General features: G+C 50.3%; 1 protein-coding gene and 2 long non-coding RNA genes across 4 annotated transcripts; all 3 read left to right on the top strand.

Moving 5' to 3' along the window:
• Nucleotides 1-787: 787 nt before the first annotated feature.
• Nucleotides 788-10842, top strand: LOC131570780 (protein NDRG2-like). 2 transcript variants are annotated; one of them, XM_058823183.1, is made up of 15 exons: nt 788-809; nt 906-978; nt 2611-2713; nt 3545-3665; nt 3758-3820; nt 3922-3982; nt 6427-6513; nt 7689-7745; nt 8120-8214; nt 8566-8610; nt 8691-8742; nt 8863-8910; nt 8990-9025; nt 9136-9187; nt 10468-10842. In XM_058823183.1, the coding sequence occupies exons 2-15, from the start codon at nt 937-939 to the stop codon at nt 10605-10607; spliced, it is 1002 nt and encodes a 333-aa protein (XP_058679166.1). In that variant the 5' UTR covers nt 788-809; nt 906-936; the 3' UTR covers nt 10608-10842. The 2 variants fall into 2 exon arrangements, with proteins under 2 accessions (XP_058679166.1, XP_058679167.1); XM_058823184.1 differs by lacking the exons at nt 788-809; nt 906-978; nt 2611-2713 and adding an exon at nt 2988-3018.
• A 2688-nt stretch (nt 10843-13530) lies between these two features.
• On the top strand, nt 13531-15080 carry LOC131570843 (uncharacterized). Its single transcript, XR_009275925.1, has 3 exons — nt 13531-13682; nt 14301-14364; nt 15056-15080. It is a non-coding gene; the product is annotated as an uncharacterized LOC131570843 (long non-coding RNA).
• Nucleotides 15081-15265: 185 nt separating this feature from the next.
• On the top strand, nt 15266-16966 carry LOC131570842 (uncharacterized). The gene is made up of 3 exons (XR_009275924.1): nt 15266-15557; nt 15898-16015; nt 16610-16966. It is a non-coding gene; the product is annotated as an uncharacterized LOC131570842 (long non-coding RNA).
• Nucleotides 16967-27669: the final 10703 nt, after the last annotated feature.

The following is a 27669-nucleotide window of genomic DNA, read 5'->3' as shown; positions in this document are numbered from 1 at the left end:
TTGATTGTTTAAAAGTTAATTAAGAGTAGGACAAAGCTAATTAAAAGCCTGCAAAAAAGTTAATTAGGAGTGAAAACAGTTAATTTAAAGTTTCAAAAAGTCATTTCAAAGTTTTTAAGTTAAATAAGAACGATAAAAGTTATTTAAAAGTTTTAAAAGTTATTTTAAAGTTTTAAAAGTAATTTAAATTTTTTAAAGTTAATTAGAAGTTTTTTTACGTTAAATAAGAAGGAAAAAGTCAATTAAATTTTTTTAAAGTTAATTTAAACTTTTTTAAAGTTAATTAAGGGTGGGAGAAAGGTAATTAAAACTGCGGAGAAAAGTTAATTAAGGGTAAAAAAAGTTATTTTAAAGTTTTAAAAAGTTATTTTAAAGTTTTTTCAGGTTAAATAAGAATTTTAAAAGTTATTTAAAAGGTTTTTAAAGTTATCTAAAAGTATTTTAAAGTTAATTAAATTTTTTTAAAGTTAAATAAGAATGAAAAAAGTTATTTTAAAGTTTTTAAAGTTATTTAAAAGTTTTTAAAGTTATTTGAAAGTTTTTGAAGTTGAAGTTTTGTGACGCTGATTAAGGGCGGGGGGAGCCTCGTTAGCGCCGCGCTAATTACAGCAATTACCGGGGGCCGGGGGCGGGGCCGGGGGCGGGGCCGGGGGCGGGGCTCCCCCTCCCCCCCCTCGGGGCTATTTCGGGGTTCCCACAGGGCGGGGGGGGGGGGCGGGGGGCGGGGGCGGGGTCCCGGGGTGGGGGAGGGGATTGGGGGGCGGGGTTTGTGCCGAGGGGGCGTGGCCTCGCTCAGAGGGCGCCTCAAGGTGGGCGCGGGGTCCGGCCCCGGGGTGGGGGAGGGGCTCGGGGGGGGGGGGGAGGGGCTCCCGGCCGTGACCTCTGACCCCGGCCCCTCCCCCCAGAGCCCGCCCCCCCCCGCTGAGTTCAGGGTCAATGGAGCTGCACGAGGCCGCCCCTCCCCCCGCCGAGGTCAAGGTGAGTTGGGGGGGGGGCAAGGGGGGGAGGGGCGCGACCACCACCCCTCCCCCCACACCCCCCACCCCCCTCCCCCACCCCCCGAAATTCCCCCGGGTTTTTTTTTTTTTTTTGTTTGTTTTTTATTTTTTGGTTTTTTTTTTTCTAATTTTTGGGGGTTTTTTTGCGGAAAAAATAAAGGGGGGCGGGGCCGCGCGGGGGGAGGGGCGGGACGTGGAGGGGGGGAGGGGAAATTTTGGGGAGTTTTGGGGAATTTTTGGGAAGTTTTTGGGAAGTTTTTGGGGAAGTTCCGGGAGTTTGGGGCGGGGCCGGGAAAGGGGGGGGGGGGGCGGGAATTTGGGATTTTTGGGGATTTGGGGATTTTGGGGATTTTGGAAATCGAGATTTTTGGGATTTGAGAATTCAGGAGTTTGGATATTTGTGATTTGAGGATTTTGAGGTTTTTTGGGATTTTGGGAGTTTGGAAATTCGGCGAATTTGAGATTTGAGGATTCGGGAATTTGGGGATTTGTGATTTGAGGATTTTGAGGATTTGGGGGATTTTGAGGATTTCAGAATTTTCGGGAATTTGGTGATTTGGGGGATTTTGGAATTCAATATTTATGGGATTTTGGGATTTTGAGGATTTGTGGATTTTGGGATTTTGAGGATTTGTGGATTTTGGGATTTCAGGATTTTGAGGATTTGGGGGATTTTAGGGATTCTGTGGATTTGGGATTTGGGGAATTTTGGGAATTCGGGATTTGAAGATTTTGAGGATTTTGGAGATTTGGAATTTGGGAATTTGAGATTCTGGGGATTGAACATTTTGGGGATTTGGGATTTTGGGGATTTTAAGATTTTGGAGATTCTGGGGATTTTAGGATTTGGGATTCTGGGGATTTGGGATTTTGGGGATTTTAGGATTTTGGAGATTTTGGGGATTTTAGGATTCGGGATTCTGGGGATTTGGCGATTTCAGGGATTTTGGGGACAAAGGGGAATTTGGGGAGGAAATGGGGAATATTGATTTTTGGGGCCTCGAGTCCCGATTTTTGGGGCTCAAATCCCCGCATTTTAGGGGTGCAAATCCCCATTTTTTGGGGTCACAAATCCCAGTTTTTTGGGGCTCGAATCTCCGGATTTCAGGGCTGTGAATCCTGATTTTTTGGGGCTAAAATCCCCATTTTGGGGGGTTTGAATCTTAATAGTTTTGGGGCTCAAATCCCTGTATTTTAGCGCCATGAATCCCCATTTTTGGGGACATAAATTCCATTTTTTGGGGTTGCACATCCCGAATTTTTGGGGACTTGCATCCCAATATTTTGGGGCAGAAACCCCTATATTTTGAGGCTCAAATCCCCGTATTTTAGGGGTGAAAATCCCCACTTTTTGGGGTACAAATCTTGATATTTTAGGGGTGCAAATCCCCATTTGTTGGGGTCACAAATCCCAGTTTTTTGGGGCTCGAATCCCCAGATTTTAGGGCTGTGAATCCTGATTTTTTGGGGCTAAAATTCCATTTTTTGGGGGTGCAAATCCCGATTTTTTTGGGTTCAAACCCCCATATTTTGTGACTCAAATCCCCGTATTTTAGGGGTTTGAACCCCCACGTTTTTGGGTCTAAACCCCCTCGTTTTGGGTCATTTCCAGCACCTCCTGGAGACGCCCTTCGGGGTCGTGCACGCCTGGACCTCGGGGTCGCCCCGGCCCGGCCGCCCCGCCCTGCTGACGTTCCCGGATGTGGGCCACACCCGTGCGTGCTGCTGGCCCCGCCCCCAGCCCCACCCACCCTGCTGGCCCCGCCCCATCCATCCTGACCCCGCCCTGCTGACGTTCCCGGATTTGGGCCACACCCCTGTGTGCTGCTGGCCCCGCCCCCAGCCCCACCCCTCTGACCCCACCCCCCATCCACCCTGACCCCGCCCTGCTGACGTTCCCGGATGTGGGCCACACCCGTGCGTGCTGCTGGCCCCGCCCCCAGCCCCACCCACCCTGCTGGCCCCGCCCCCACTCACCCTGACCCCGCCCTGCTGACGTTCCCGGATGTGGGCCACACCCCTGTGTGCTGCTGGCCCCGCCCCCATCCCGTCTGACCCTGCCCCCATCCACCCTGACCCCGCCCCCACTTTTTAGACCCCTCCCCCACCCTGCTGACTCCTCCCCCCCAGACCTGACCCCACCCTCCCCCACTTCTTGTCTGACCCCTGACCCCCCCATGTCAGACCTGACCCCTGACCCCTGACCCCCCCATGTCAGACCTGACCCCTGACCCCTGACTCCTGACCCCCCCATGTCAGACCTGACCCCTGACCCCTGACTCCTGACCCCCCCATGTCAGACCTGACCCCTGACCCCTGACCCCTGACCCCCCATGTCAGACCTGACCCCTGACCCCTCACTCCTGACCCCCCCATGTCAGACCTGACCCCTGACCCCTGACCCCCCATGTCAGACCTGACCCCTGACCCCTGACCCCCCATGTCAGACCTGACCCCTGACCCCTGACCCCCCATGTCAGACCTGACCCCTGACCCCTGACCCCCCATGTCAGACCTGACCCCTGACCCCTGACCCCCCATGTCAGACCTGACGTGTTTCTCGGAGCTCTTCGGGCACCCGGAGATGGCGGAGATTTCCAGAAGCTTCCACCTGGTGCACCTGGAGCCGCCCGGCATGGAGGAGGGGGCCCCGCCCTACCCACCCGGGTAACCACGCCCACAAACCCCCAAAGGGAGTGACCCCGGTGTGACCCCCGTGTGACCCCGGTGTGACCCCCGCGTGCCCTCTGACCCCGCAGGTACCAGTACCCCTCCCTGGAGCAATTGGCCGAGGCGCTCCCGGGGGTCCTGCAGGGCCTGGGGTGAGTGCGGCGAGGGCGGGGTCAAAGGTCAAAGGTCAGGGGTCGGGCCACGCCCCCGCCGTGACCTGCGACCCCGCCGTGACCCCTCTGACCTTTCCCAGGATCCGCAGCATCGTCGGGGTGGGGGTGGGGGCCGGGGCCTTCGTGCTGGCCAAGTTCGGGGTGAGTGGGGGGAACTGGGGGGCACTGGGAGGCACTGGGGGGGACTGGGAGGGGATTGGGATGGACTGGGATCAAACTGGGGGGCACTGGGGGGCACTGGGAGGGACTGGGAGGGGATTGGGATGGACTGGGATCAAACTGGGGGGCACTGGGGGGCACTGGGAGGGACTGGGAGGGGATTGGGATGGACTGGGATCAAACTGGGGGGCACTGGGAGGGACTGGGAGGGACTGGGAGGGGATTGGGATGGACTGGGATCAAACTGGGGGGCACTGGGAGGGACTGGGGGGGACTGGGAGGGGATTGGGATGGACTGGGATCAAACTGGGGGGCACTGGGAGGGACTGGGAGGGACTGGGAGGGGATTGGGATGGACTGGGATCAAACTGGGGGGCACTGGGAGGGACTGGGAGGGGTTAAAGGGGTCACTGGTTTGTACTGGGAGCACTGGGAGGGACTGGGATCAAACTGGGGGGCACTGGGAGGGACTGGGATGGACTTGGATGGGATTGGGAGGGACTGGGAGGGACTGGGATCAAACTGGGATCAAACTGGGGGGGACTGGGAGGGGTTAAAGGGGTCACTGGTTTGTACTGGGAGGGACTGGGAGGGACTGGGAGGGGATTGGGGGGCACTGGGAGGGACTGGGAAAGACTGGGATCAAACTGGGAGGGACTGGGGGGCACTGGGAGGGACTGGGATCAAACTGGGATCAAACTGGGGGTCACTGGTTTGTACTGGGAGCACTGGGATCAAACTGGGGGGGACTGGTTTGTACTGGGAGGGGTTAAAGGGGTCACTGGGTTGTACTGGGAGCACTGGGAGGGACTGGGATCAAACTGGGATCATCTGGGATCAAACTGGGAGGGACTGGTTTGTACTGGGAGGAGATCTGGGGTTACTGGGTTATACTGGTCTATACTGGGAGGGGTTTAAGGGCTTACTGGTTGTTACTGGGAGGGACTGGGGGGGGACTGGGAGGGGATTGGGGTCACTGGTTATACTGGGAGGGACTGGGATCAGACTGGGAGGGGTTAAAGGGGTCACTGGTTTATACTGGGAGGGAATGGGAGGGGATTTGGGGTCACTCTGGGGTCATTTTGGGATTTTTTGGGGGTCATTTTGGGGTAATTTTGGGGTAATTTTGGGCTGGTTTTTGGTTAATTCTGGGCATATTTTTGGGGTTTATTTGGGCTGATTTTGGGGTAATATTGTGCTGATTTCGGGGTAATTTTGGGCTGATTTGGGGCTGGTTTTGGGCTCACTCTGGGCCCATTTTTGGGGTGATTTTGGGATAATTTGGGGCTGATTTTGTGCCCACTCTGGGCCCATTTTTGGGGTCTATTTTGGGATAATTTGGGGCTGATTTTGTGCTCACTCTGGGCCCATTTTTGGGGGTTTTTTGGGATAATTTGGGGCTAATTTGGGGCTCACTCTGGGCCCATTTTTGGGGGTTTTTTTGGGATAATTTTGTGCTGATTTGGGGCTCACTCTGGGCCCATTTTTGGGGGTTTTTGGGATAATTTGGGGCTGATTTGGGGCTCACTCTGGGCCCATTTTTGGGGGTTTTTAGGGATAATTTGGGGTGATTTTGGGGCTCATGCTGGGCCTATTTTTGGGGGTTTTTTTTGGGATAATTTGGGGCTGATTTGGGGACTCATGCTTGGCCCCCTTTTGGGGTTTTTTGGGATAATTTGGGGTTTGATTTTGGGCTGGTTTTGTGCTCACTCTGGGCCCATTTTGGGGGGTTTTTGGGATAGTTTGGGGCTGATTTTGGGCTCACTCTGGGCCCATTTTTGGGGGTTTTTTTGGGATAATTTGGGGCTCACTCTGGGCCCATTTTTGGGTCGATTTTGGGATAATTTGGGGCTCACTCTGGGCCAAATTTGGGGGTGTTTTTGGGGATAATTCGGGGCTGGTTTTGGGCTCACACTGGGCCCATTTTTGGGGGTTTTTGGGATAATTTGGGGATGATCTGGGGCTCACTGTGAGCCCATTTTGGGGGTTTATTTTGGGATAATTTTGTGCTGGTTTTGGGCTCACTCTGGGCCCACTTTTGGGGTTTTTTGGGATAATTTGGGGCTGATTTGGGGCTCACTCTGGGCCCATTTTTGGCGGTTTTTGGGATAATTTGGGGCTGATTTTGGGCTGATTTTGGGCTCACTCTGGGCCCATTTTGGGGGGTTTTTGGGATAATTTGGGGCTAATTTTGGGCTCATTCTGGGCCCATTTTTGGGGTTTTTGGGATAATTTTGTGCTGATTTGGGGCTCACTCTGGGCCCATTTTTGGGTTTTTTTTTGGGATAATTTGCGGTTTGATTTTGGGCTGGTTTTGTGCTCACCCTGGGCCTATTTTTGGGGTTTTTTTGGGATAATTTGGGGCTGATTTTGGGCTCACTCTGGGCCCATTTTTGGGTCGGTTTTGGGCGATTTTGGGTCCCCAGCTGCTGCACCACGAGGCCGTGGAGGGGCTGGTGCTCGTCAACCTCGACCCCAAAGCCAAGGGATGGATGGACTGGGCGGCCAGCAAGGTGGGCGGGGCTGAAGGGGCGGGGCCTCAGAGGGTGGGGCTAAGTGGGCGGGGTTTTGGGGGGGTTGCGTGGATTTTTTGGGGATTTTTTTTGGTTTTTTGGGGGTGTTTTTGGGGTTTATTTTGTGGGTTTTTAAATGTTTTTTTTAGGGTGGTTTTGTTTGGGGTTTTTCTTTTGTTTGGTTTTTTTAGGGGGTGTATCTTTTTGGGTGTTATCAGGGCTTTTTTGGGGGATTTTGGGGGTTTTTTTTGGGAGAGATTTTGGATTTTTTTGTGTTTATTTTTAGGGTTTTTAGGGTGAGGTTTTATTAAATTTTGGGGATTTTTTTGTTTGTTTTTTTGGGATTTTTTGGGGGTCGTTTTTGGGGATTTTTCTGGGGTTGTTTTGGAGGTTTCTTTTTTGTTTTTTTTTTTTGTTTTTTGGGGGTGCTTCTTTTTGGGTTTTTTTTGGGGTGTTTTTTTGTTTGTTTGTTTTTTTCCTGGGATTTTTGTTTGGTTTGGGTTTTCTTTTTTTTTTTTAATTAGTTTTTTTTTTGTTTTTTTTTTTTCCTTCGGTGCTTTTTTGGGGTTTGTTTAAAGATGATTTTTGTTTTGTGGGTTTTTTAATTTTATTTTATTTTTTGGGGGCATTTCTTTTGGGGTTTTTTTTTGGGTGGTTTTTTTGGGGGGGGTGGTTTTTTCGGGGGGGGGGTTGGGATGGGTGTTCTGGGGGAAATTTGTGGGTTTTTTGGGGTGGTTGTTTTAAGTAGTGCTTTTGGGTTTTGGGAGTTTTTTGGGGGGTGGTTTTTTGTTTTTTTTTTTTTTGTCTTTTTGGGGAAGGTTGGGGGTTTTTTGGGGTTTTTATTGGGTTGTTTTGGGGTGGTTTTTTGGGGGGATGTTGAGGGTTTTTTGAGGTTATTTTTGTGGATTTTTAAAGGGATTTTTTGGGGGTTTTTTGTTTGTTTTTTGGAGGTTTTTTTGGGTGAAATATGGCCGGTTTTGGGGTTTTTATTGGGTTGTTTTGGGGTGGTTTTTTGGGGGGATTGAGGTTTTTTGGGGTTTTTTTGTGGATTTTTTTAGAGATTTTTTGTTTGGTTTTTTTTGTTTGTTTTTTGGGGTTTTTTGGGGGGGAAATTTGGGGGGTTTGGGTTTGTTTTTTTTGGGGGGGTCTCACAAAGCTGCCCCCTCCCATTCCAGCTCTCGGGTCTGACGATGTCGACGAACGAAATGATCATGAACCACCTCTTCACCCAGGTTTGGGGGAAATCCGGGCCTTTTTGGGGTTTTTTAGGTTTTTTGGGGGAAGCTGATTTTTGGTTTTATTTTTGTTTTTTTGGGGGGGGGGGGGGGGTTGTGGTTTTTTGGTGGCTTTTGGGGTTTTCGGGATTGTTTTGGGGGTTTTTGGAGGTTTTGTGTGGGTTTTTGAGGGGGTTTTCAGGTTTTAGGGGGGGTTTTGGGGTTTTTGGGTTTTTTTGGGTTTTATTGGGGGTTTTGGGGGGTCACTGGGGGGTCACTCAGGGGTCACTCAGGGGTCACTGGGGGGTCACTCAGGAGTCACTCAGGGGTCACTGGGGGGTCACTCAGGGGTCACAGGGGGGTCACTCAGGGGTCACTCTGGGGTCACGCAGGACGAGCTGGCGGCTGCCCCTCCCCCTGTGAGGCGTGTCCGGGAGCACCTGGCGGCCACGCCCAACCCCGCCCTGCTCTGGAGCATGTACACCAGGTGAGGGGGCGTGGCCAGGCCGCCCTGGAGGCGTGGCCTTCCCTAGGGGGCGTGGCCTGCCTTAGGGGATGTGTGGTATGGAGAGGGCGTGGCTAAAAGTCAATAAAAATGGGTGGGGTTTCATCGCCATTGGGTTTTTAGGCAGTGGGCGTGGCCTTGGTGGGCGTGGCTGTGATTGGGTGTGGCTTTGGGGGCGGGGTTACAACCAAGGGGTGTGGCCAAAGGGGAGGCACTAAGGAATGGGTGTGTCCTGAAGGGGCGGGGCCAGAAAGGGGTGTGGCCATTATGGGTGAGGTTACAAGGGGGTGAGGCCATGGTGGGCGGGGCTAACCTGTGGCCACGCCCCCTCAGCCGCGCTGACCTGGGCCTGGAGCGGAGCGGGGCCGGGAGCCTGCGGTGAGTGACCTCTGACCCCTGACCCCCGAGTGACCCCGGTGTGACCCCTGTGTGACCCCTGTGTGACCTTTGACCCCCAGCTGCCCCGCCCTGCTGGTGGTCGGTGACCAGGCCCCGCACGAGGATGCCGTGGTGAGTGGGGGCGTGGCGGGGGGAGGGGGCGTGGCCACCCGGAGGGGCGTGGTCAGTGTAGCCACGCTGCTCTGAGCCACTGGCCACGCCCCCTGACCGCTTTTGGCCCCGCCCCCACAGGTGGAGTGCAACGCCAAGCTGGACCCGACACAGACGTCGTTCCTGAAGGTGACCTTTGACCTTTACGTGACCCCTTAGTGACCCCTGACCACTGACTGACCCCCTGACTGACCCCGCCCCTTTGCAGATGGCCGACGGGGGCGGGCAGCCGCAGATCGCCCAGGTGAGGGGTCAGAGGTCGGTGGGGGTGTGGCCTGGGGGCGTGGCCATTCCTCGGGGGTGTGGTCTGTTGACAGTGGGCGTGGCCAGCGCTGACCACGCCCCCTCCCTCAGCCCGGCCGCCTGACCGAGGCCATCAAGTACTTCCTGCAGGGGATGGGCTACAGTGAGTGCGCTCATTAATATGCATGAGGGCTCGTTAATATGCATGAGGGCTCGTTAATATCCACGAGAAGCTAAACCTGTATGATGGGTTCATTAACATGCATGAGGGCTCGTTAATATGCACGAGAAACTCAACATGATTGGTGGATTAATTAATATGCATGAGGGCTCGTTAATATGCACGAGAAACCCAATGTGCATTGCGGGCTCATTAACATGCATGGCAGGCTCGTTAATGTGCACGAGAAACTCAACATGATTGGTGGAGTAATTAATATTCATGAGGGCTCATTAATATGCATGACAACCTCATTAATATGCAGGAGAAACTCAACATGATTGGTGGATTAATTAATATGCACGAGGGCTCGTTAATATTTGTGAGAAACTCAACATGTGTAATTGGTTCATTAATATGCTTGGTGGGCTCATTAATATGCATCAGGGATTTTTTAATGCGTGTTGACGCACCGGGTGAGGGGGCGTGGCTTGGGCAAAGGGGGCGTGGCTTGGGAATGGGGTGTTGCTCTGGGTGGAAGTGGGTGTGGTTAAGGCAAAGGGGCGTGGCTTTATATGGAAGGGGTGTGGTTTGCATGAAGGGGAGGTTAATGGAGAATGGGCGTGGTTTGGGGAAGTGGGCGGGGTTTAATGTAGAATGGGTGGCGTTTGGGGGAAATGGGTGTGGTTTACATCAAGGGGTGGGGTTAAATACAGAATGGGCGTGGTTCAAGGGGGAATGGGCGTGGTTTGGAGGGGAAGGGGCGTGGTTTACATAACCAGGCGTGGTTTAATGGGGAACGGGTGTGGTTTTGAAGAAATGGGTGTGGCTTACATGAAGGGGTGTGGTTCCTTGACAATGGGGGCGTGGCTCAAAGGGGAAGGGGGCGTGGTTTAATGGGGAATGGGCATGGTTTACAAAAAGGGGTGTGGCTAAAGAGGGCATGGGTGGGGTTTGGAGGAAATGGGTGTGGTTCACATTAAGGGGCGTGGCTCAGAGGGGAAGGGGGCGTGGTTTAATGGGGAATGGGCATGGTTTACACAAAGGGGTGTGGCTAAAGAGGGCATGGGTGCGGTTTGGAGGAAATGGGTGTGGTTCACATTAAGGGGCATGGCTCAGAGGGGAAGGGGGCGTGTCTGGGCAGGGCAGGGGTGTGGTTTCCACAGGGGGGTGTGGTTAAAGAGGGAATGGGCGTGGTTCACATTAAGGGGCGTGGCTCAGCGGGGAGGGGGGCGTGTCCGGGCAGGCAAGGGGGCGTGTCCCAAGGGGGCGTGTCCCCGCAGTGGCCGCCTCCGCCATGACGCGCCTGTCACGCTCCCGCACCGGCTCCGTGACCGCGGGCGAGCCCGAGCGCGGCCGCAGCCGCACCCTGAGCCGGGGCAGCACCGGCAGCGGGGCCGCCGTGCCCACCGCCAGCCCCTGAGCGACCCCTCCTCAAAAAACCCCCAAAACCCTGAAAAACACCCCCAAAACCCCCAAAAAACCTCAAAAAATCCAAAATTAACCAAAAAACCCCTCAAGAAATCCCCAAAATACCCCCAAAGAAAAACCCCCGCAAAAAACCCTTCGGGCTCCCCAGGACCCCTCGCCAAACCCCTCTCCCCCCAAGACCCCTCCCCAAAAAAAGCCCTGCTCAAAAAACCCCTCAAAATCCTCAAACCCCCCCCCCCCAAAAAAAAAAAAAAATCAAAAATCCCTCAAAAATCCCCCAAAAAAGCCTCGCAAAAATCCCTCAAAATCCCCCCCAAAAAACCTCCTGGACCCCTCCCCAAAACAGCCCTGGGACCCCTCCCCCCCCCCCAAAAAAAAACCTGCTCAAAAAAACCCTCAAAGCCCCAAAGCCCTCCAAACCCCCCGCAAAATCCCTCAAAATCCCCCAAAAATTCCCCCCCCAAAATCCCCCAAAAATTTCCCGAAAAAATCCCTAAAAGTGCCACAGCAATCACCTGGAAATCCCAAAAAAATCCCCCCAAAAATCCCAAAAACATCCTCACAAAATTCCCCAAAATTTCCTCACGAAATTCTCCAAAAATTGCCTTGGGAATCACCTGGAAATCTCAAAAAAATTCCCCAAAAATCCCCCTCCCCAAAAAAATGCCTTGGGAATTAACTGGAAAATCCCCACAAAATCCCCCAAAAACCCCCAAAATAAACCCTCAAAAATCCCCCCAAAGCCCCAAAAAATCCCTCAAAAATCCCCAAAAAAACCCCAGAATAAACCCTCAAAAAAAAACCTCTAAAAACCCTCAAAAAAACAAACAAACAAAAAAACCTCAGAAACCCCCCGGGACCCCTCCCCAAAACCCCCTGTGACCCCTCCCCAAAATAATAAAGTATCCAAGCATTGACAGAAACGTGTCCAGTGTGTGCTGTACTGGGAGAACTGGGACGGACTGGGAGGGGATTGGGGGGGGTTTAGGGATCACTGGTTTATACTGGGAGGGGATTGGGAGGGACTGGGGGGGTCACTGGTTTATACTGGCAGGGACTGGGAGGGGACTGGGAGGACAACAACCTCTTCCCGGTTGTTTTGGGGCATTTATTTCAGAGCAGTTTTCGGCGGGGATCGCCCCTGTTGTTTTTTGCCGTCTTCGCTGCCCGCAGCCCCGAGGCGCGCTGCGCCCCCGGCTGGGGCGGGCGGCAGTGCTGCCGCCTTGTGGGCAGAGCGCGGTACTGCAGCCCTGCACCGAGAGGCCGCCACCTTGGGAGTGGCGCGTCGCGGATGTCGCGGACTTTTAATTGACCTTCTCAACAGGGCGGCGAAAAGGGCGGGGAAGTGGAGGACCGGGGTGGGTGTCACTGGACTGCCTGCATGGAATACCGACCCCGGCGCGGCCCCGACGGATTTTTCTGTGGCGTTTCAAGTGTACCCGAGACATGCTGTGGTCTCAGCGGCGCCGCGGGCGGGCGTATTTCGGCGGGTTTGTGACAGGCATGTGGGTAAACGCCTCGCTGTGCCGGGGTCCTCTGACAGCCGCCTTCCCGCCCTGAGGGAGCCGAGCCGGGCCGAATTGTTCCGAAGAGCCGAAGAGCCGAGTGTGGGCGAAAACAGCCGAGTTTCCCCGAAGAGCCGAGTGTAGCCGACAACAGCCGAGTTTCACCGAAGAGCCGAGTGTGGCCGAAAACAGCCGAGTTTCACCGAAGAGCCGAGTGTGGCCGAAAACAGCCGAGTTTCACCGAAGAGCCGAGTGTGGCCGAAAACAGCCGACTTGAGACGAAGAGCCGAGTGTGGCCGAACACAGCCGACTTGAGACGAAGAGCCGAGTGTGGCCGAACACAGCCGACTTGAGACGAAGAGCCGGTGATAGCCGAGTGTAACCGATAGCCGACTGTAGCCGACATTGGCCGCATTTAGACAAAGAGCCGAATATGACCGACTTTAGCCCAACCGGGCCGAGTTCAGCCGAAGAGCCGGAAAAGCCGAATTTAGACGAAAAGCCGAACCGAAACGATTTTAGACCTAAGCCGAACCAAGCCTAATTTAGCCGAGTTTATTTAAACAGAACCGAACGACGCCGCAGCGCTCTGCCTGCAGAGCAACGGTGCAGACGGCAGCGGGCGGTGTATAAAGTGAGTATCAAATATCAACTATATATGCGAAGGAATAAAAAGCTCTGTGTCATGTGCAGCAGTAGAAAATTTCAGGCTCCCAGGGAATAAATAGTTTTCTTTAAATCTTTTTAGTTTTGGGGTTTTTTTACTCCCAGGTAGCCTGAAAGTTACTACTGCTGCTTTTTTATTCTAGAGCTAGAAAGGCAAACCAAGATTAGAAATACAAGAAAAGGAAAGGGAAAGAAAAAAAAGGAAAAAAATGGAAAAAAGGAGAGGAGAGGAGAGGAGAGGAGAGGAGAGGAGAGGAGAGGAGAGGAAAGGAAAGGAAAGGAAAGGAAAGGAAAGGAAAGGAAAGGAAAGGAAAGGAAAGGAAAGGAAAGGAAAGGAAAGGAAAAAGGAAAAGAGTGAAAAACAGAGTTAAAAAAAAGAAAAAGAGTTGGAGGGACAAAAGAGAGGGCATTCGGGAGGAGCGGTCCTGCCTCAGGTCCTTCCCCGCCCTGGGGCGAAGGACCCGTTTGATGCCCGGGAGGGACTGCAGCTCCCGGTGGCGGGGGACGGAGCCGTGGCTGTCAGCCCGAGACTCCAACTCCCGGCAGGCCCTGCTGCCGGCGCGGCGTGTGACGCAACGGCTATCGCGGCACATGAGTGGCTGGCGGGCCGAGACTCCAACTCCCGGCAGGCCCTGCTGCCGGCGCGACGTGTGCCGCAACGGCCGACGCTGCCCGGGATTTTTCTCTAAATCGGCAGTAAATACAGCTGAGTAAAATTAGCTTGGTTTTTTCCTTCTTTTGTAACTGAATAGTTTTTATTAAAAATCCTATTTGAATATGTAGAAAAAGTGGGGATGTCCTGTAATATATCCTAGCTTTTCTTGTTTATAGGGTGCTCAGAAAGCATGCGTCCCTTAGAGTCCCTCAGAAAGGTTCTCAGTGCGATCTCTATCAAGGTATGTATTTACTAATAAGTGATCCCTTTAGATATTTGCCTGTGTACCTTTTCCTGTAATTGAGAGCTTGCGTTCTGTGGGTTTTATGATAAAGCTGTAAAACATGTAAAAATGGTTTTGCAAGTCCTAATCGTTGAAGGCAGCAATAAGTGGATTTAGAGCCTGTTGTTGACCAGACAAAGGGAAAAAGTGTGACTTTGATGCTGAACTTGTCGTTTTTCATTGGACTTGTCTGGAATTATTTAGGAATAGAGAGAAGTAGAAAAAGAGAGAAATAGAATTGATTATTGAGCACTCCTCAAATGCTCACCACGATTCAGTGTAGAGTCGAAGTGAAGGGTGATGGAACAGAGCTCTGTGCTTTAGAAGGAAATAAATTTAAACCTGACCTCCGCACAGAGTCTCACTAACTTCTGTTGTTGTAAAATACCAAATACGTTTAGGAAGTGTTGGAAGTTGGTGTTTTGGGAAAGAAACGGCAGTTCCACAGAACATTCCATTTAACAGAGGCTCTGGGAACGATTCATGTTGTAACTGCTGTCACTGCAATCAGTTGGTGGTTCAGCCTTGAAATGTGCACTTGCCCTTCTATAAAGCACTGTTTTGTTTGCCTTTCAGTGCTGTGAGTCTTGATAAATTGGAGAAGAGCCCAAGAGAAAGTTTTCATCCCTTGATATAAAAGGTAGGAAGTGACTTTTTTTGGTTTGGTTCTTTTTCTTTATTATTTTCTGGAGGTAAAAGTAATTAAGTATAGGTACTACTGGTTTGTTTCTTCCAGTAGCAGGTGATAATAATAGTAGTAGTAATAGTAAAAATAATAATAGAAATAATAATAATAGTAATGTAATACTACTTGAACTGTCTTTATCCATTGGACTGGCCATTTCAAGTGAAAACTTCTAAACACAAATCCAATCATCATCCTTGTAGAATCTTTCACAGCAGTGGGCTAAAGATCCTGGTTTTGTTGACAGGATTTATTGGTTCTGGAAGAACAAGAGGGAAGTAGAAGCCTAACTACTTCTAGCTCACAGAGCCGTCCAGTGAACAGAGCTTTGTGTTTTGGTGGGCTTGTGATGACTTTGAAATCAATTGCTCCTTACAGTTAAAAAAAATTGATGTTTTTTTGAACGTGACAGCAGAAATAACTTTAGGCACCAGCTGAATAATAATAGATCACCAGTTTAAGTAAAAAATTCATGCTATACTATCAAAATTTAAAGGTAAATTATTATGTATTAGGTGATGGTATAAAGTGTATGTTCTCATGTGTAATGCAAAGATACATACGTACCTGAAAGTCCTTAGAGGAAACAAATTTTTATGTCTGCTGTTTGACTGTTTATCATACGATATTTGGTTTTATTTCCCAGGGATCGGTGAATTTTAACTTTGGAGTCCTCTATGCTAAGGATGCTCAGCTTACAGGTGATGAAATGTTCAGTAATGGTGAGTTTTTCGCCTTCTCTTTAATTGCTGTGCTGATATGAATAAGAAAAAAACAAAAGCAAGAGAAAAAAGAAGGATGGTTTATTATTTTTTACGCTGTTATGTTTGTTTCCTCAGTATTTGCTGCGGCTCTGCTCACCCAAGCTTTGGGTTCCTTCTGTCCCACTGGGAGTTGCCCAAATTGGTTGCATCTGGTGAAATTCCCCCGAGACCTTACAGAACTAGCTCAAACTATGTGAGAGCCATTTGCAGTTCTCTCCAGACACCTAGAGAATGGGCGACGTTTCTGAGGATCCAGCGAGCGTGCTTCTATCCAAACTCAGTCTGTGAAATTCCTGGGGAAAACCCTTCTGTGTCCTGAAGGGTTCAAACTCTGGTGAGGATCCAGTTATCAGGTGCTCACCTGGACGGTTCCAGCTCCCAAAGGTAACACTTGTACTCTTGCCCTGTAGTTTACATCTATTGCATTTTTGTTATTTTGCAAGATTTTTTGTCTTTGCAAAATATTGTGCATTTCACTCTTTGGAACCTCTCAGATGGTTCTTTGGTGCAGCACCACCCCATGGGACACTTGGCTGCTGTCCTGAAGGGGTTGTTCGCTGGAATTGTAAATCCTGGAGAGTTTATAAGTCTTCTGTCCCCAGGGAGGTACCATGCTTTGTTTACTTTTGTTCTGTTTGTTAGGCGCTGCTTCTCATTGGAAGTATGAATTTCAAACTGCCCTGTTCTTATTTTAACTGTTTTCCTGGTTCTCTCCGTCCGGCAGGGAAAGACTCTCGTATCCTTGTCGTCGGGCTCGGTGCTGTCCAAGAAGATGCAGAGACTAAAAACATCATAAGAAGCAAAATAGGACTGCAGGGAAAAGAAGCTGGAGAGAACAGAAGGTGATATTGTTATCCTTACCCTGTATTAGAAACATCCGCTGTGCTTTGATGCTGGCAGCTGCCAGGGGCTTGTTAGCTCTTTGTAGGCAGGTGTAGGTGTTCACTTGTAGGTTTTTTCTCTGGACAAGGCAATTCAAACTTTGCTAAGCTTGTATTTGCAGATTACTCTGTAGCACAGTCCAGCATGACATTTTTGAATGTTGTAAAAATACCATGTTACTTGGAAATTGCTAATGAAGAGAAGCTTTAGGGGAAAATAAGATTTCAGGGTTGGAAGATGTGAGAAGAATTTTGAGGGGATGTTAGACTGAAGTAAAGCACACTTGAAGCTGGACTGGCACGCTGGCAGATCCCCTATTAAACAGTGGTGCTGAGATTCGCCTGGGGGTTGCCCACTGTTTCTGTAGAAATCAATGTTTCCTGGTCTTCAGAGGTAAGCTGCTTTGAAAAGCTGGAAGGTGCAGCATGCTGACAAGCCCCGTGCTTTGGATTAAAAGTAGATTTCAGAAGGGTCCTAAGCTTTTGTCTTTTCCTAGAAGTCGATGTAATCCTATCGAGGAGTTTTTAATTCTGTGTTGCCATGTCATCCATCAGAGCCCTGTTGTACTGATCATCATACAGATGCAAAACAAAACATCAGACCCTGTCCCGACCACTTAGAGCCCAGAACACGATTTCCTCGGGCTGCCATTTGCGTGCCATCGGTACTCACCACGGAAGCGAGCTGGGGATTGTCGCAGCTGTTGGGAACAAACCGCTTCTCGTCACACAGAAATGGAATTGGGACGACGCCTCGGCCAGCCTCTCTCTCCTGAATCTGCAGCAGAGCAGTTCCAGTCCATGCGGGCAATCCAGTTCCTGACGATCTGAGCGCACGGAGCAGCGCTCAGCTGCTGTGGGGGGCTCAGGGAAGGCAGAGTGTGCATTGTCATCTTCCTGAACCTACAGACGCGAATCAAAGTGAGAAGCCACAGCGTGGAAATCAGTCGCATATATGCTAAATAAAACTTGCAGATTATTTAAGAATTGTTTCTGCTTGTTCTTTGTTGTGCTTCTGTGCTTAGAAAACCTCCCTTTAAAATCAGTTCAGTCCATCAGTTGAACCTTTGTTTGCAGACCCTCAGTGAGCAGAATTTGTTGCAGACTCAGTGCACGCTGTGCAGGCCTCCCAGGAGTGTGAGGAGCTCATGTGTGCTACTTTTTGCTTTAGGACGCTCTGAGGTATTTATTCCTTTTGGGATACATGATGAGAATTCCCAAGAGAGGTAGTTATAAGGTATGACATTGGGAAAAAGCCTGTGTGGTTGGAATGTTGTTGCTGTCAAAAGTTAATTTTTCCTTCTTTCTTAGCCAGTAGTTAGCTTTTTGCTTTATTTTTGTGGTATCAGTATTTTATTGTCTAAAAAATTGCTTCAAAATAACTTCGGTGGTTGGTGTTGGCCACCAGTACCTTGTTCAGATTTGCCTATTTGCTTGTAGCTGAAATGTTCACATCTTGTTTATCATTCTATTTAAGAAACTGCTGCCCAGCCAACTAATAACTGAATATCCATCTGTCTAGGACACGGGGAGAGGATTTAGGTAATGTCTTTGTTTCCAGAAAAAAGTTCCAGTGTAGTTTCTAAATAGAGGAGAAGGGGGTGAAGACTCGGGGCTCTGATGCCGTTGGGGCACCCCAAGGTCCCCAGGAGAGGGGGCCCCACTGCGGTGCAGGAGCAGGTGTGTTCTCATGTAATATTGAACAAATTATAAATATAAATATGAAAATTATAAACATGAAAATATTTTAAAAATACTTAAATAAAGTGGGTTTTCTTTATTGGTCAATATGAAGGGTTTTGATTGTAAAAATTATAAATACAAATAATATAAAGGTAGAAATCTAAGTTTAGAAATATATAATAAATACATACAGATAAATATAAAAATTAAAAATATAAGAAAAAATTAGTTGTAGCAGTAGATATTATACATAATTTAAATAATAATTTAAATCTATTTTAAAATTTTATATATATATCATTATTAATGTAATACATCCAAAGAAACGATAAATTAAAATATGAATGTATAATTATACAAAGTATAAATAAAAAACATTTCAATATCCTTTAAAAGAAGGGGTTTTTTTATTTATTTGGTTAGAGACGGGGTTTTTATTTGGAATAATGAAAGTATTATAGAAGTATAAAACTAAATATAGAAATATACAGTCAATATAGAAAGATATTTGTAAAAACACGAACGACGCCTCCTTCGGCCGAATGGAACGAGCTCAGCCGAACCAAGGCGAGACCGGCGGAACCTGACGGCCTCGAGCGAACCGAGGCCAGGCTTGCGAGGCTGCCTGAACCGAGCCGAGCTCAGCCGAACCGAGCCCGCTGCTCTCGTGCGCGCTAATTAGCGCGAGTGCGGTCACAGCCCACTGAGCTCCTGTGCCACGCCGCGCTCCCGATCGTGTCCGTGCGATGGCCGGGCCGCCCGCGGGACGCGGCAGCAGGAGAGCCCCGAGCCGGGCGAGTTTAACGTGAGGCGGCGCCGCTTGCCCGCCGTCAGGGAGCCGAGCCGAGGCGAGCTCAGCCGAACGCGGAGAGAGCGGCTCCGAGTTGGGCCGAAGCGAGCCGAGCCGCGCCGAGCGCACAGAGCGGCTCCGAGTTGGGCCGAAGCGAGCCGGGCCGCGCCGAGCGCAGAGCGCGGCTCCGAGTTCGGCCGAAGCGAGCCGAGCCGCGCCGAGTTGGGCCGAAGCGAGCCGAGCCGCGCCGAGCGCAGAGAGCGGCTCCGAGTTCGGCCGAAGCGAGCCGAGCCGCGCCGAGCGCAGAGAGCGGCTCCGAGTTCGGCCGAAGCGAGCCGAACCGCGCCGAGCGCAGAGAGCGGCTCCGAGTTCGGCCGAAGCGAGCCGAGGCGCGCCGAGCGCACTGATCGGCTCCGAGTTCGGCCGAAGCGAGGCGATCCGTGCCGAAGGGTCGAGTCCAGCCGAATGCAGATGACAATGGCCGAGTTTAGCCGATTACAGCCGAGTTTAGCCGAGCAGCTGTGAGCCTTGCACGCTTGAGGTGAGCGTGCATCGTTGCCGGCCTGGGATTGAGTGAAATGCACTAAGGAAACCAGCTCTGGGGAGGGAGGCAGGGAAATCCTCTCTTAACGTTTACCAATTCGTCCGTCAAACTCATCACGGCAGGACAGAGTGAAGACTGAAAGTGTAAGAAGATGTGGAGGGAAACAGAGAATCTGGCAGGAGCATCGAACGCACAAGTGCACGAATTTTGCTTTTTGCTTGGATGTAAACTCAGAAGTTGTAAGGAATTTGGGAAGGAGAAGGGACATTTCAGGAGGAGAAGAAGTTGTTGCAGTCCTGGCAAAAGCTTTTGTTCTAGCTAATAAAAGAAGTTAGTTTAAATTTAAAAAAAAAAAAAAAAAAAGTGGTTTCTTTTTTCTTCACTATTATATTCTTTGGTGGTATATGGTGTGTTGTTTTATTTCTTGGTGTTATTAGCTCTGTGTAAATTGTTTTTTGAGTCAAGCTAACTTTGCATGGGTTGTTTTGTATTTGAGGTAGGATCAATTTCAATCGGTTTCTTTCACAGACTTCTGATAGGTATTACTGGGATTTTGGTTTTGTTTACTGTATGCATAAACATAGAGATTTGGTAGGGCCAGCTGGGCTGCTGGAGTTTTGGGTGTGAATTTATTAGATGGCTTTTATTAAACACAGAATAATTATGTAAGGCAACAGCAAATTACCCAATTACCCAATTGATCTAGCTATGTAACCTTACCACAAAGTTTTATATCTTGCCAGTTTTCTGTTCTTCTGCTCCAAGTAGTTGTTGCAAAAAAAGAAAGCACTGTTACTTTTCTGAAAAGTTTTCTTCTATAACAAGCCCTTTACTGCCCTTGAATGTGAGTCAGAGGAGCCAAACAGCTGCAGCTGCTCTGAGGGCTTGGTGGGATTCGCCCCCTCCCTTTTCCTGGGTGCCATGGGAACGAGAGGCGGGCACAATCAGGGGTATATTAACCCCAGCCGTGGCTGAGGGGCTTCATTCCCTCTCTGGGATGTGCTGGGGTAAGAGCTCTCCTCTCATTTCAGTGAAGAGGCTTTTTCAGCCCGTCTCAGCATCTTTTCAGCAGGTGTTTCTGGGCATCTAAAGCACAGAGGCTTGGAAGATTCTGTGAAGAAAACAGCATGGAATACAGGGAGTATTTAGGTTTGTGATTTTGGGTTTTGTGTTTAGGAGTGGTAAGGTGCTTTTGTAATTTTTAGTTTTCCTCTGGTTGTTTTTTTGGTTGGATTTCTTTTGGTAGAATTTTTGGGGTTTTTTTGGGGGTTTTTGGTTGGTTTTCGTGGGTTTTTTGGATTTTTTGATGTTTTCTGTGGTTTTTTTTTGTTTCTGTGGGGAGTTAGGTGTTTAGGGTTTTATTGTTTTTGTGGGGTTTTGTTTGTTTATTTTTTTTTCATTGTTTGTTTTTGGGATTTTTTTTTTTTTAATTGAGGAGTACAACTCCCTGAAATTCCAAGCTGTGTCAAGCACAATATTTCCCTCAGCAGATTTATCATATCAAAAGAGGGATCTGCCCAGTGTCCAAGATGATGTTTGAGATTGAGGCTTCAGGTGAGTTGAGGATGGTGCCTGGGAGAGGGAGGGTGATCAGGTATCCAGTTAGGAGTTCTTGGGAGGGGGTTTGCAGGCAGCAGGGTGAGTAAGGGTGTTTATTTGTTTATTTGAGGGCTCCCCCCCCCCCCAAGGCCGTTCAGAAGCCTAGCAGAGGTATTGCCATGTCTTAGAGCACACAAGGTGATCCACTGCACTCACAGGAATGCCGTTTAACTTTGCCTTTCTCTAACCCAGGTGCCACTCCTAATGAAGGCCACAGCCTTGGAATCATGATGAAGCTGGAGCCTGAAGGAGCCAGGCACACTCAGGAGAGGGCAAGTAGCTGCCTTGGTGGGATTTGGCCCACATAACTCTGGACTCACACTTTGGTTTTCGTTTTCTTTATTGCAGCTGACCGAGAGGCTCACAGGCCATCACGAGGCCCTCCGAGGCAGACTCGTTTCAGGTGCAGCGTGGATTCTCCTCACTGATCATCCCAAAGATAAGTCAGGGGCCTTGGCCTGGAGATGAGAGAATAGCGGGTTGGGAGTTCTTGGGGTAGATTTGAAAATTGGCAGCAGGAAAAGCAATCTTCTCCAAGGGCCTCTTAGGACAGCTAAAGGGAGAGGCTCTACTTTTGATGGCAGCTTTGAGGCGGGCAGTGCAGAACAGCTCCGGTCTGTGTCCTGTTGTCCAGTGTTCTGTGTTCCCTAGTGTGTCTTTGGGGTCCCTTTTCCCTTCTCCCCTCGAGACCCTCACCACAAGCATGATGTGTCGTGTTTCATGTCCCCCCTGTTTGCCACGTTCTGTGTCACGGGTGTGTGCACACGTTTGTGCTGGAGCTATTCTGCCCTGCTGCATGGCCTGCTGCAATAGGACAAGCCTTGGGGAGTTGAAATTTGTAATGTGGGCTGTACTTGGGCTCTAGATGCTGTTCCTAGATTGACATAAGGTGTTTGCAGCTTGTGAGTAACCCTGGTGGTGTTTGGCATATGTTCTAACTTTCTTTCAGGTGCAGATGCATTCCACGTGTGGCAGAGGGTCAGGGTTAGGAGGTGCCGGGCCTTCTTAGGAGCGCGGTGAGTAGCAGAGCGGTGGGGTTTTGGCCGATGCGGTGCCAAGATCAGGCCCTGATATTTGGTTCTCTTTACTCTAGCTGTCTGAGAGACACCAGCCCGGTGCCAGCAGGACCTTCCCAGCTGACGAGGGGCCTTTCTCTGCACCTGACACAGACTGGCATCCCCAGATGTCTGAGAGATAAGTAGAGGGCTGTGACCCACAGTGGGAATGAAGGCATGGTGCTGGTTTGGGAATTACTGGGAAGGGTTTTTGAGTCCAGTTTGGAGGTGGGGGTGTGTTCATGAAGTGGCCCCTTAGGCCCCACAAAAGCCAAGTCTCACTTTTCCTCACAGTGCTGAGGTGTGCAGCAGGGCAGAGCAGTCCCGGTGTGTCTCGTGTCACTTGTCTGTTGTGCATTATGTGTTGTTTGTGTATCTCCTGTCTTTTACCTTAGGACTTTGAGGGCCCTGTCAGTACCCCTGGCATCATTGTTAGCATCTGTAATCTCTGCATTCCTTGGCCTGGCACCCGGGCCACAGAACTTTAGACTGGGGAGCTCAGACAGGCATCAGACTCTCTTCTCTCTTTGGAAGCATCCAGTCAGGTGTCTTGTCAGGTCTTCTTGTGAGCTGTATGGACAGCTGTGCCCCACCTGGATCCATTGTGGTGGATTAGGACTTGCAATAATATGAGGTTAGGTGCAGCATTCTGACCGTAGGATTCCTAGGCATCCATCTTTGCTGTCCTTGGAATTAATCATTCAGTTATCATCTTCGTCCCCCAGGGTTCTCTGAGCCTCATCAGCTCACCATCGGTCTCAGCTCGGTCATCTCCTTTTGCATTCTCTCAGTCCTTGCAGCCATTTTCCTTGCCAAGAGATTTCTGTCTGTGTCTTGTGCCCATTGTTTGTCACGTCCTGTCCTGTGTCACGGGTGTCAGCACACATTTGGGACGGGGCTGCTCTGCCCTGCCGCACAGCCTGGTGCGATAGGAGAAGTCTTGGAGCCTTGGAATTTGTAATGTGGGGTGTAGTTGGACTCTAGATGGGATTTGTAGATGGACACGAGATATCTGGAGCTCTTCAGTTATCCTGCAACAGTGTGACTCTTGTCCTAACTTTTTTTTTCAGATTGAGATGGATTAAATCTGTGCCAGAGGGCCCCATCCTGGGTGAGGGTATTCCCCCGAGCAGGTGAGGCCCCATTTGTCTCTGCAGCAGAAGTGTGTATGGTGACGGTGTTACAGCTCTGGTCTTTGTCTTTCTTTTAGAAAGTAAATCTGGATGCCAGCAGTCAAGGTGAGCAGCGGGGAGAAGTGGTTGTTATTGCTCATCTCTCAAGCACAACAATTTTTCAGCAGATTTATCGTGTCACAAGAGGGATCTGCCCAGTGTCAAGGATGATGTTTGAGATTGAGGCTTCAGGTGAGTTGAGGATTGTGACTGGGAGAGGGAAGGTGATCAGGTATCCAGTTAGGAGTTCTTAGGAGGGGGTTTGCAGGCAGCAGGGTGAGTAAGGGTGTTTATTTGTTTATTTGAGGGGCCCCCCCCCCCCCCAAGGCTGTTCAGAAGCCTAGCAGAGGCATTGCCATGTCTTAGAGCACACAAGGTGATCCACTGCACTCACAGGAATGCCATTTAACTTTGCCTTTCTCTAACCCAGGTGCCACTCCTAATGAAGGCCACAGCCTTGGAATCAGGATGAAGCTGGAGCCTGAAGGAGCCAGGCACACTCAGGAGAGGGCAAGTAGCTGCCTTGGTGGAATTTGGCCCACATAACTCTGGACTCACACTTTGATTTTGGTTTTCTTTATTGCAGCTGACCGAGAGGCTCCCAGGCCATCACGAGGCCCTCTGAGGCAGACTCATTTCAGGTGCAATGTGGATTCCTCTCACCGATCATCCAAAAGATAAGTCGGGGGCCCTTGGCCTGGAGATGGTGGAGTATCAGGTTGGGCGTTCTTGCGCCAGGTGTAAAAATTGGCAGTGGGAAAAGCAATCTTCTGCAAGGGCCTCTTAGGACAGCTAAAGGGAGAGGCTCTACTTTTGATGGCAGCTTTGAGGCGGGCAGTGCAGAACAGCTCCGGTCTGTCTGGTGTTGTCTCGTGTGCCATGTTACCTGGTGTGTCATTGGGGTCCCTTTTCCCTTCTCCCCTCGAGACCCTCACCACAAGCATGCTGTGTCGTGTTTCATGTCCCCCTGTTTGCCACGTTCTGTGTCACGGGTGTGTGCACACATTTTTTGCCGCAGCTGTTCTGCCCTGCTGCATGGCCTGCTGCAATAGGACAAGCCTTGGGGAGTTGAAATTTGTAATGTGGGCTGTACTTGGGCTCTAGATGCTGTTCCTAGATTGACATAAGGTGTTTGCAGCTTGTGAGTTACCCTGGTGGTGTTTGGCATATGTTCCAACTTTCTTTCAGGTGCAGATGCATTCCATGTGTGGCAGAGGGTCAGGGTTAGGAGGTGCCGGGCCTTCTTAGGATCATGGTGAGTAGCAGAGTGGTGGGGTTTTGGCCGATGCGGTGCCAAGATCAGGCACTGATGTTTGGTTCTCTTTACTCTAGCTGTCTGAGAGACACCAGCCCGGTGCCAGCAGGACCTTCCCAGCTGACGAGGGGCCTTTCTTTGCACCTGACAGGGACCAGCATCCCCAGATGTCTGAGAGATAAGTAGAGGGCTGTGACCCACAGAGGGGATGAAGGCATGGTGCTGGTTTGGGAATTACTGGGAGGGGTTTTTGAGTCCAGTTTGGAGGTGGGGGTGTGTTCATGAAGTGGCCCCTTAGGCCCCACAAAAGCCAAGTCTCACTTTTCCTCACAGTGCTGAGGTGTGCAGCAGGGCAGAGCAGTCCCGGTGTGTCTCGTGTCACTTGTCTGTTGTGCATTATGTGTTGTTTGTGTTTCTCCTGTCTTTTACCTTAGGACTTTGAGGGCCCTGTCAGTACCCCTGGCATCATCGTTAGCATCAGTGATCTCTGCATTCCCTGGTCTGGCACACGGGCCACAGAATTTTTGACTCGGGAGCTCAGACAGGCATCAGACTCTCTTCTCTCTTTGGAAGCATCCAGTCAGGTGTCTTGTCAGGTCTTCTTGTGAGCTGTATGGACAGCTGTGCCCCACCTGGATCCATTATGGTGGATTAGGACTTGCAATAATATGAGGTTAGGTGCAGCATTCTGACCGTAGGATTCCTAGGCATCCGTCTTTGCTGTTCTTGGAATTAATCATTCAGTTATCATCTTCTTCCTCCAGGGTTCTCTGAGCCTCATCAGCTCACCATCGGTCTCAGCTCGGTCATCTCCTTTTGCATTCTCTCAGTCCTTGCAGCCATTTTCCTTGCCAAGAGATTTCTGTCTGTGTCTTGTGCCCATTGTTTGTCACGTCCTGTGTCACGGGTGTCAGCACACATATGGGACGGGGCTGCTCTGCCCTGCCGCACAGCCTGGTGCGATAGGAGAAGTCTTGGAGCCTTGGAATTTGTAATGTGGGGTGTAGTTGGACTCTAGATGGGATTTGTAGATGGACACGAGATATCTGGAGCTCTTCAGTTATCCTGCAACAGTGTGACTCTTGTCCTAACTTTTTTTTTCAGATTGAGATGGATTAAATCTGTGCCAGAGGGCCCCATCCTGGGTGAGGGTATTCCCCCGAGCAGGTGAGGCCCCATTTGTCTCTGCAGCAGAAGTGTGTATGGTGACGGTGTTACAGCTCTGGTCTTTGTCTTTCTTTTAGAAAGTAAATCTGGATGCCAGCAGTCAAGGTGAGCAGCGGGGAGAAGTGGTTGTTATTGCTCATCTCTCAAGCACAACAATTTTTCAGCAGATTTATCGTGTCACAAGAGGGATCTGCCCAGTGTCAAGGATGATGTTTGAGATTGAGGCTTCAGGTGAGTTGAGGATTGTGACTGGGAGAGGGAAGGTGATCAGGTATCCAGTTAGGAGTTCTTAGGAGGGGGTTTGCAGGCAGCAGGGTGAGTAAGGGTGTTTATTTGTTTATTTGAGGGCCCCCCCCCAAGGCTGTTCAGAAGCCTAGCAGAGGCATTGCCATGTCTTAGAGCACACAAGGTGATCCACTGCACTCACAGGAATGCCATTTAACTTTGCCTTTCTCTAACCCAGGTGCCACTCCTAATGAAGGCCACAGCCTTGGAATCAGGATGAAGCTGGAGCCTGAAGGAGCCAGGCACACTCAGGAGAGGGCAAGTAGCTGCCTTGGTGGGATTTGGCCCACATAACTCTGGACTCACACTTTGGTTTTGGTTTTCTTTATTACAGCTGACCGAGAGGCTCCCAGGCCATCACGAGGCCCTCTGAGGCAGACTCATTTCAGGTGCAATGTGGATTCCTCTCACCGATCATCCAAAAGATAAGTCGGGGGCCCTTGGCCTGGAGATGGTGGAGTATCAGGTTGGGCGTTCTTGCGCCAGGTGTAAAAATTGGCAGTGGGAAAAGCAATCTTCTGCAAGGGCCTCTTAGGACAGCTAAAGGGAGAGGCTCTACTTTTGATGGCAGCTTTGAGGCGGGCAGTGCAGAACAGCTCCGGTCTGTCTGGTGTTGTCTCGTGTGCCATGTTACCTGGTGTGTCATTGGGGTCCCTTTTCCCTTCTCCCCTCGAGACCCTCACCACAAGCATGCTGTGTCGTGTTTCATTTCCCCCTGTTTGCCACGTTCTGTGTCACGGGTGTGTGCACACATTTTTTGCCGCAGCTGTTCTGCCCTGCTGCATGGCCTGCTGCAATAGGACAAGCCTTGGGGAGTTGAAATTTGTAATGTGGGCTGTACTTGGGCTCTAGATGCTGTTCCTAGATTGACATATGGTGTTTGCAGCTTGTGAGTTACCCTGGTGGTGTTTGGCATATGTTCCAACTTTCTTTCAGGTGCAGATGCATTCCATGTGTGGCAGAGGGTCAGGGTTAGGAGGTGCCGGGCCTTCTTAGGAGCGCGATGAGTAGCAGAGTGGTGGGGTTTTGGCCGATGCGGTGCCAAGATCAGGCCCTGATGTTTGGTTCTCTTTACTCTAGCTGTCTGAGAGACACCAGCCCGGTGCCAGCAGGACCTTCCCAGCTGACGAGGTGGCCTTTCTCTGCACCTGACAGGGACCAGCATCCCCAGATGTCTGCGAGATAAGTAGAGGGCTGTGACCCACAGAGGGGATGAAGGCATGGTGCTGGTTTGGGAATTACTGGGAAGGGTTTTTGAGTCCAGTTTGGAGGTGGGGGTGTGTTCATGAAGTGGCCCCTTAGGCCCCACAAAAGCCAAGTCTCACTTTTCCTCACAGTGCTGAGGTGTGCAGCAGGGCAGAGCAGTCCCGGTGTGTCTCGTGTCACTTGTCTGTTGTGCATTATGTGTTGTTTGTGTTTCTCCTGTCTTTTACCTTAGGACTTTGAGGGCCCTGTCAGTACCCCTGGCATCATCGTTAGCATCAGTGATCTCTGCATTCCCTGGTCTGGCACACGGGCCACAGAATTTTTGACTCGGGAGCTCAGACAGGCATCAGACTCTCTTCTCTCTTTGGAAGCATCCAGTCAGGTGTCTTGTCAGGTCTTCTTGTGAGCTGTATGGACAGCTGTGCCCCACCTGGATCCATTATGGTGGATTAGGACTTGCAATAATATGAGGTTAGGTGCAGCATTCTGACCGTAGGATTCCTAGGCATCCATCTTTGCTGTCCTTGTAATTAATCATTCAGTTATCATCTTCTTCCTCCAGGGTTCTCTGAGCCTCATCAGCTCACCATCGGTCTCAGCTCGGTCATCTCCTTTTGCATTCTCTCAGTCCTTGCAGCCATTTTCCTTGCCAAGAGATTTCTGTCTGTGTCTTGTGCCCATTGTTTGTCACGTCCTGTCCTGTGTCACGGGTGTCAGCACACATTTGGGACGGGGCTGCTCTGCCCTGCCGCACAGCCTGGTGCGATAGGAGAAGTCTTGGAGCCTTGGAATTTGTAATGTGGGGTGTAGTTGGACTCTAGATGGGATTTGTAGATGGACACGAGATATCTGGAGCTCT

This window comes from Ammospiza caudacuta, chromosome 39 (assembly GCF_027887145.1).
Source record: "Ammospiza caudacuta isolate bAmmCau1 chromosome 39, bAmmCau1.pri, whole genome shotgun sequence".
NCBI lineage: Eukaryota > Metazoa > Chordata > Aves > Passeriformes > Passerellidae > Ammospiza > Ammospiza caudacuta.
Note: the sequence above shows the minus strand (reverse complement) of the source record. Positions and strands in the feature narration are given on the sequence as shown.

Excerpts from the sequence above, each read along its gene's own strand:
- LOC131570780 (XM_058823183.1), top strand. The coding sequence starts at position 937 with ATGGAGCTGCACGAGGCCGCCCCTCCCCCCGCCGAGGTCAAG. Across the intron at positions 2,714-3,544 it reads CCCGGATGTGGGCCACACCC|ACCTGACGTGTTTCTCGGAG; the intron begins GTGCGTGCTGCT and ends CCCCCATGTCAG. Across the intron at positions 3,983-6,426 it reads TCGTGCTGGCCAAGTTCGGG|CTGCTGCACCACGAGGCCGT; the intron begins GTGAGTGGGGGG and ends TTGGGTCCCCAG.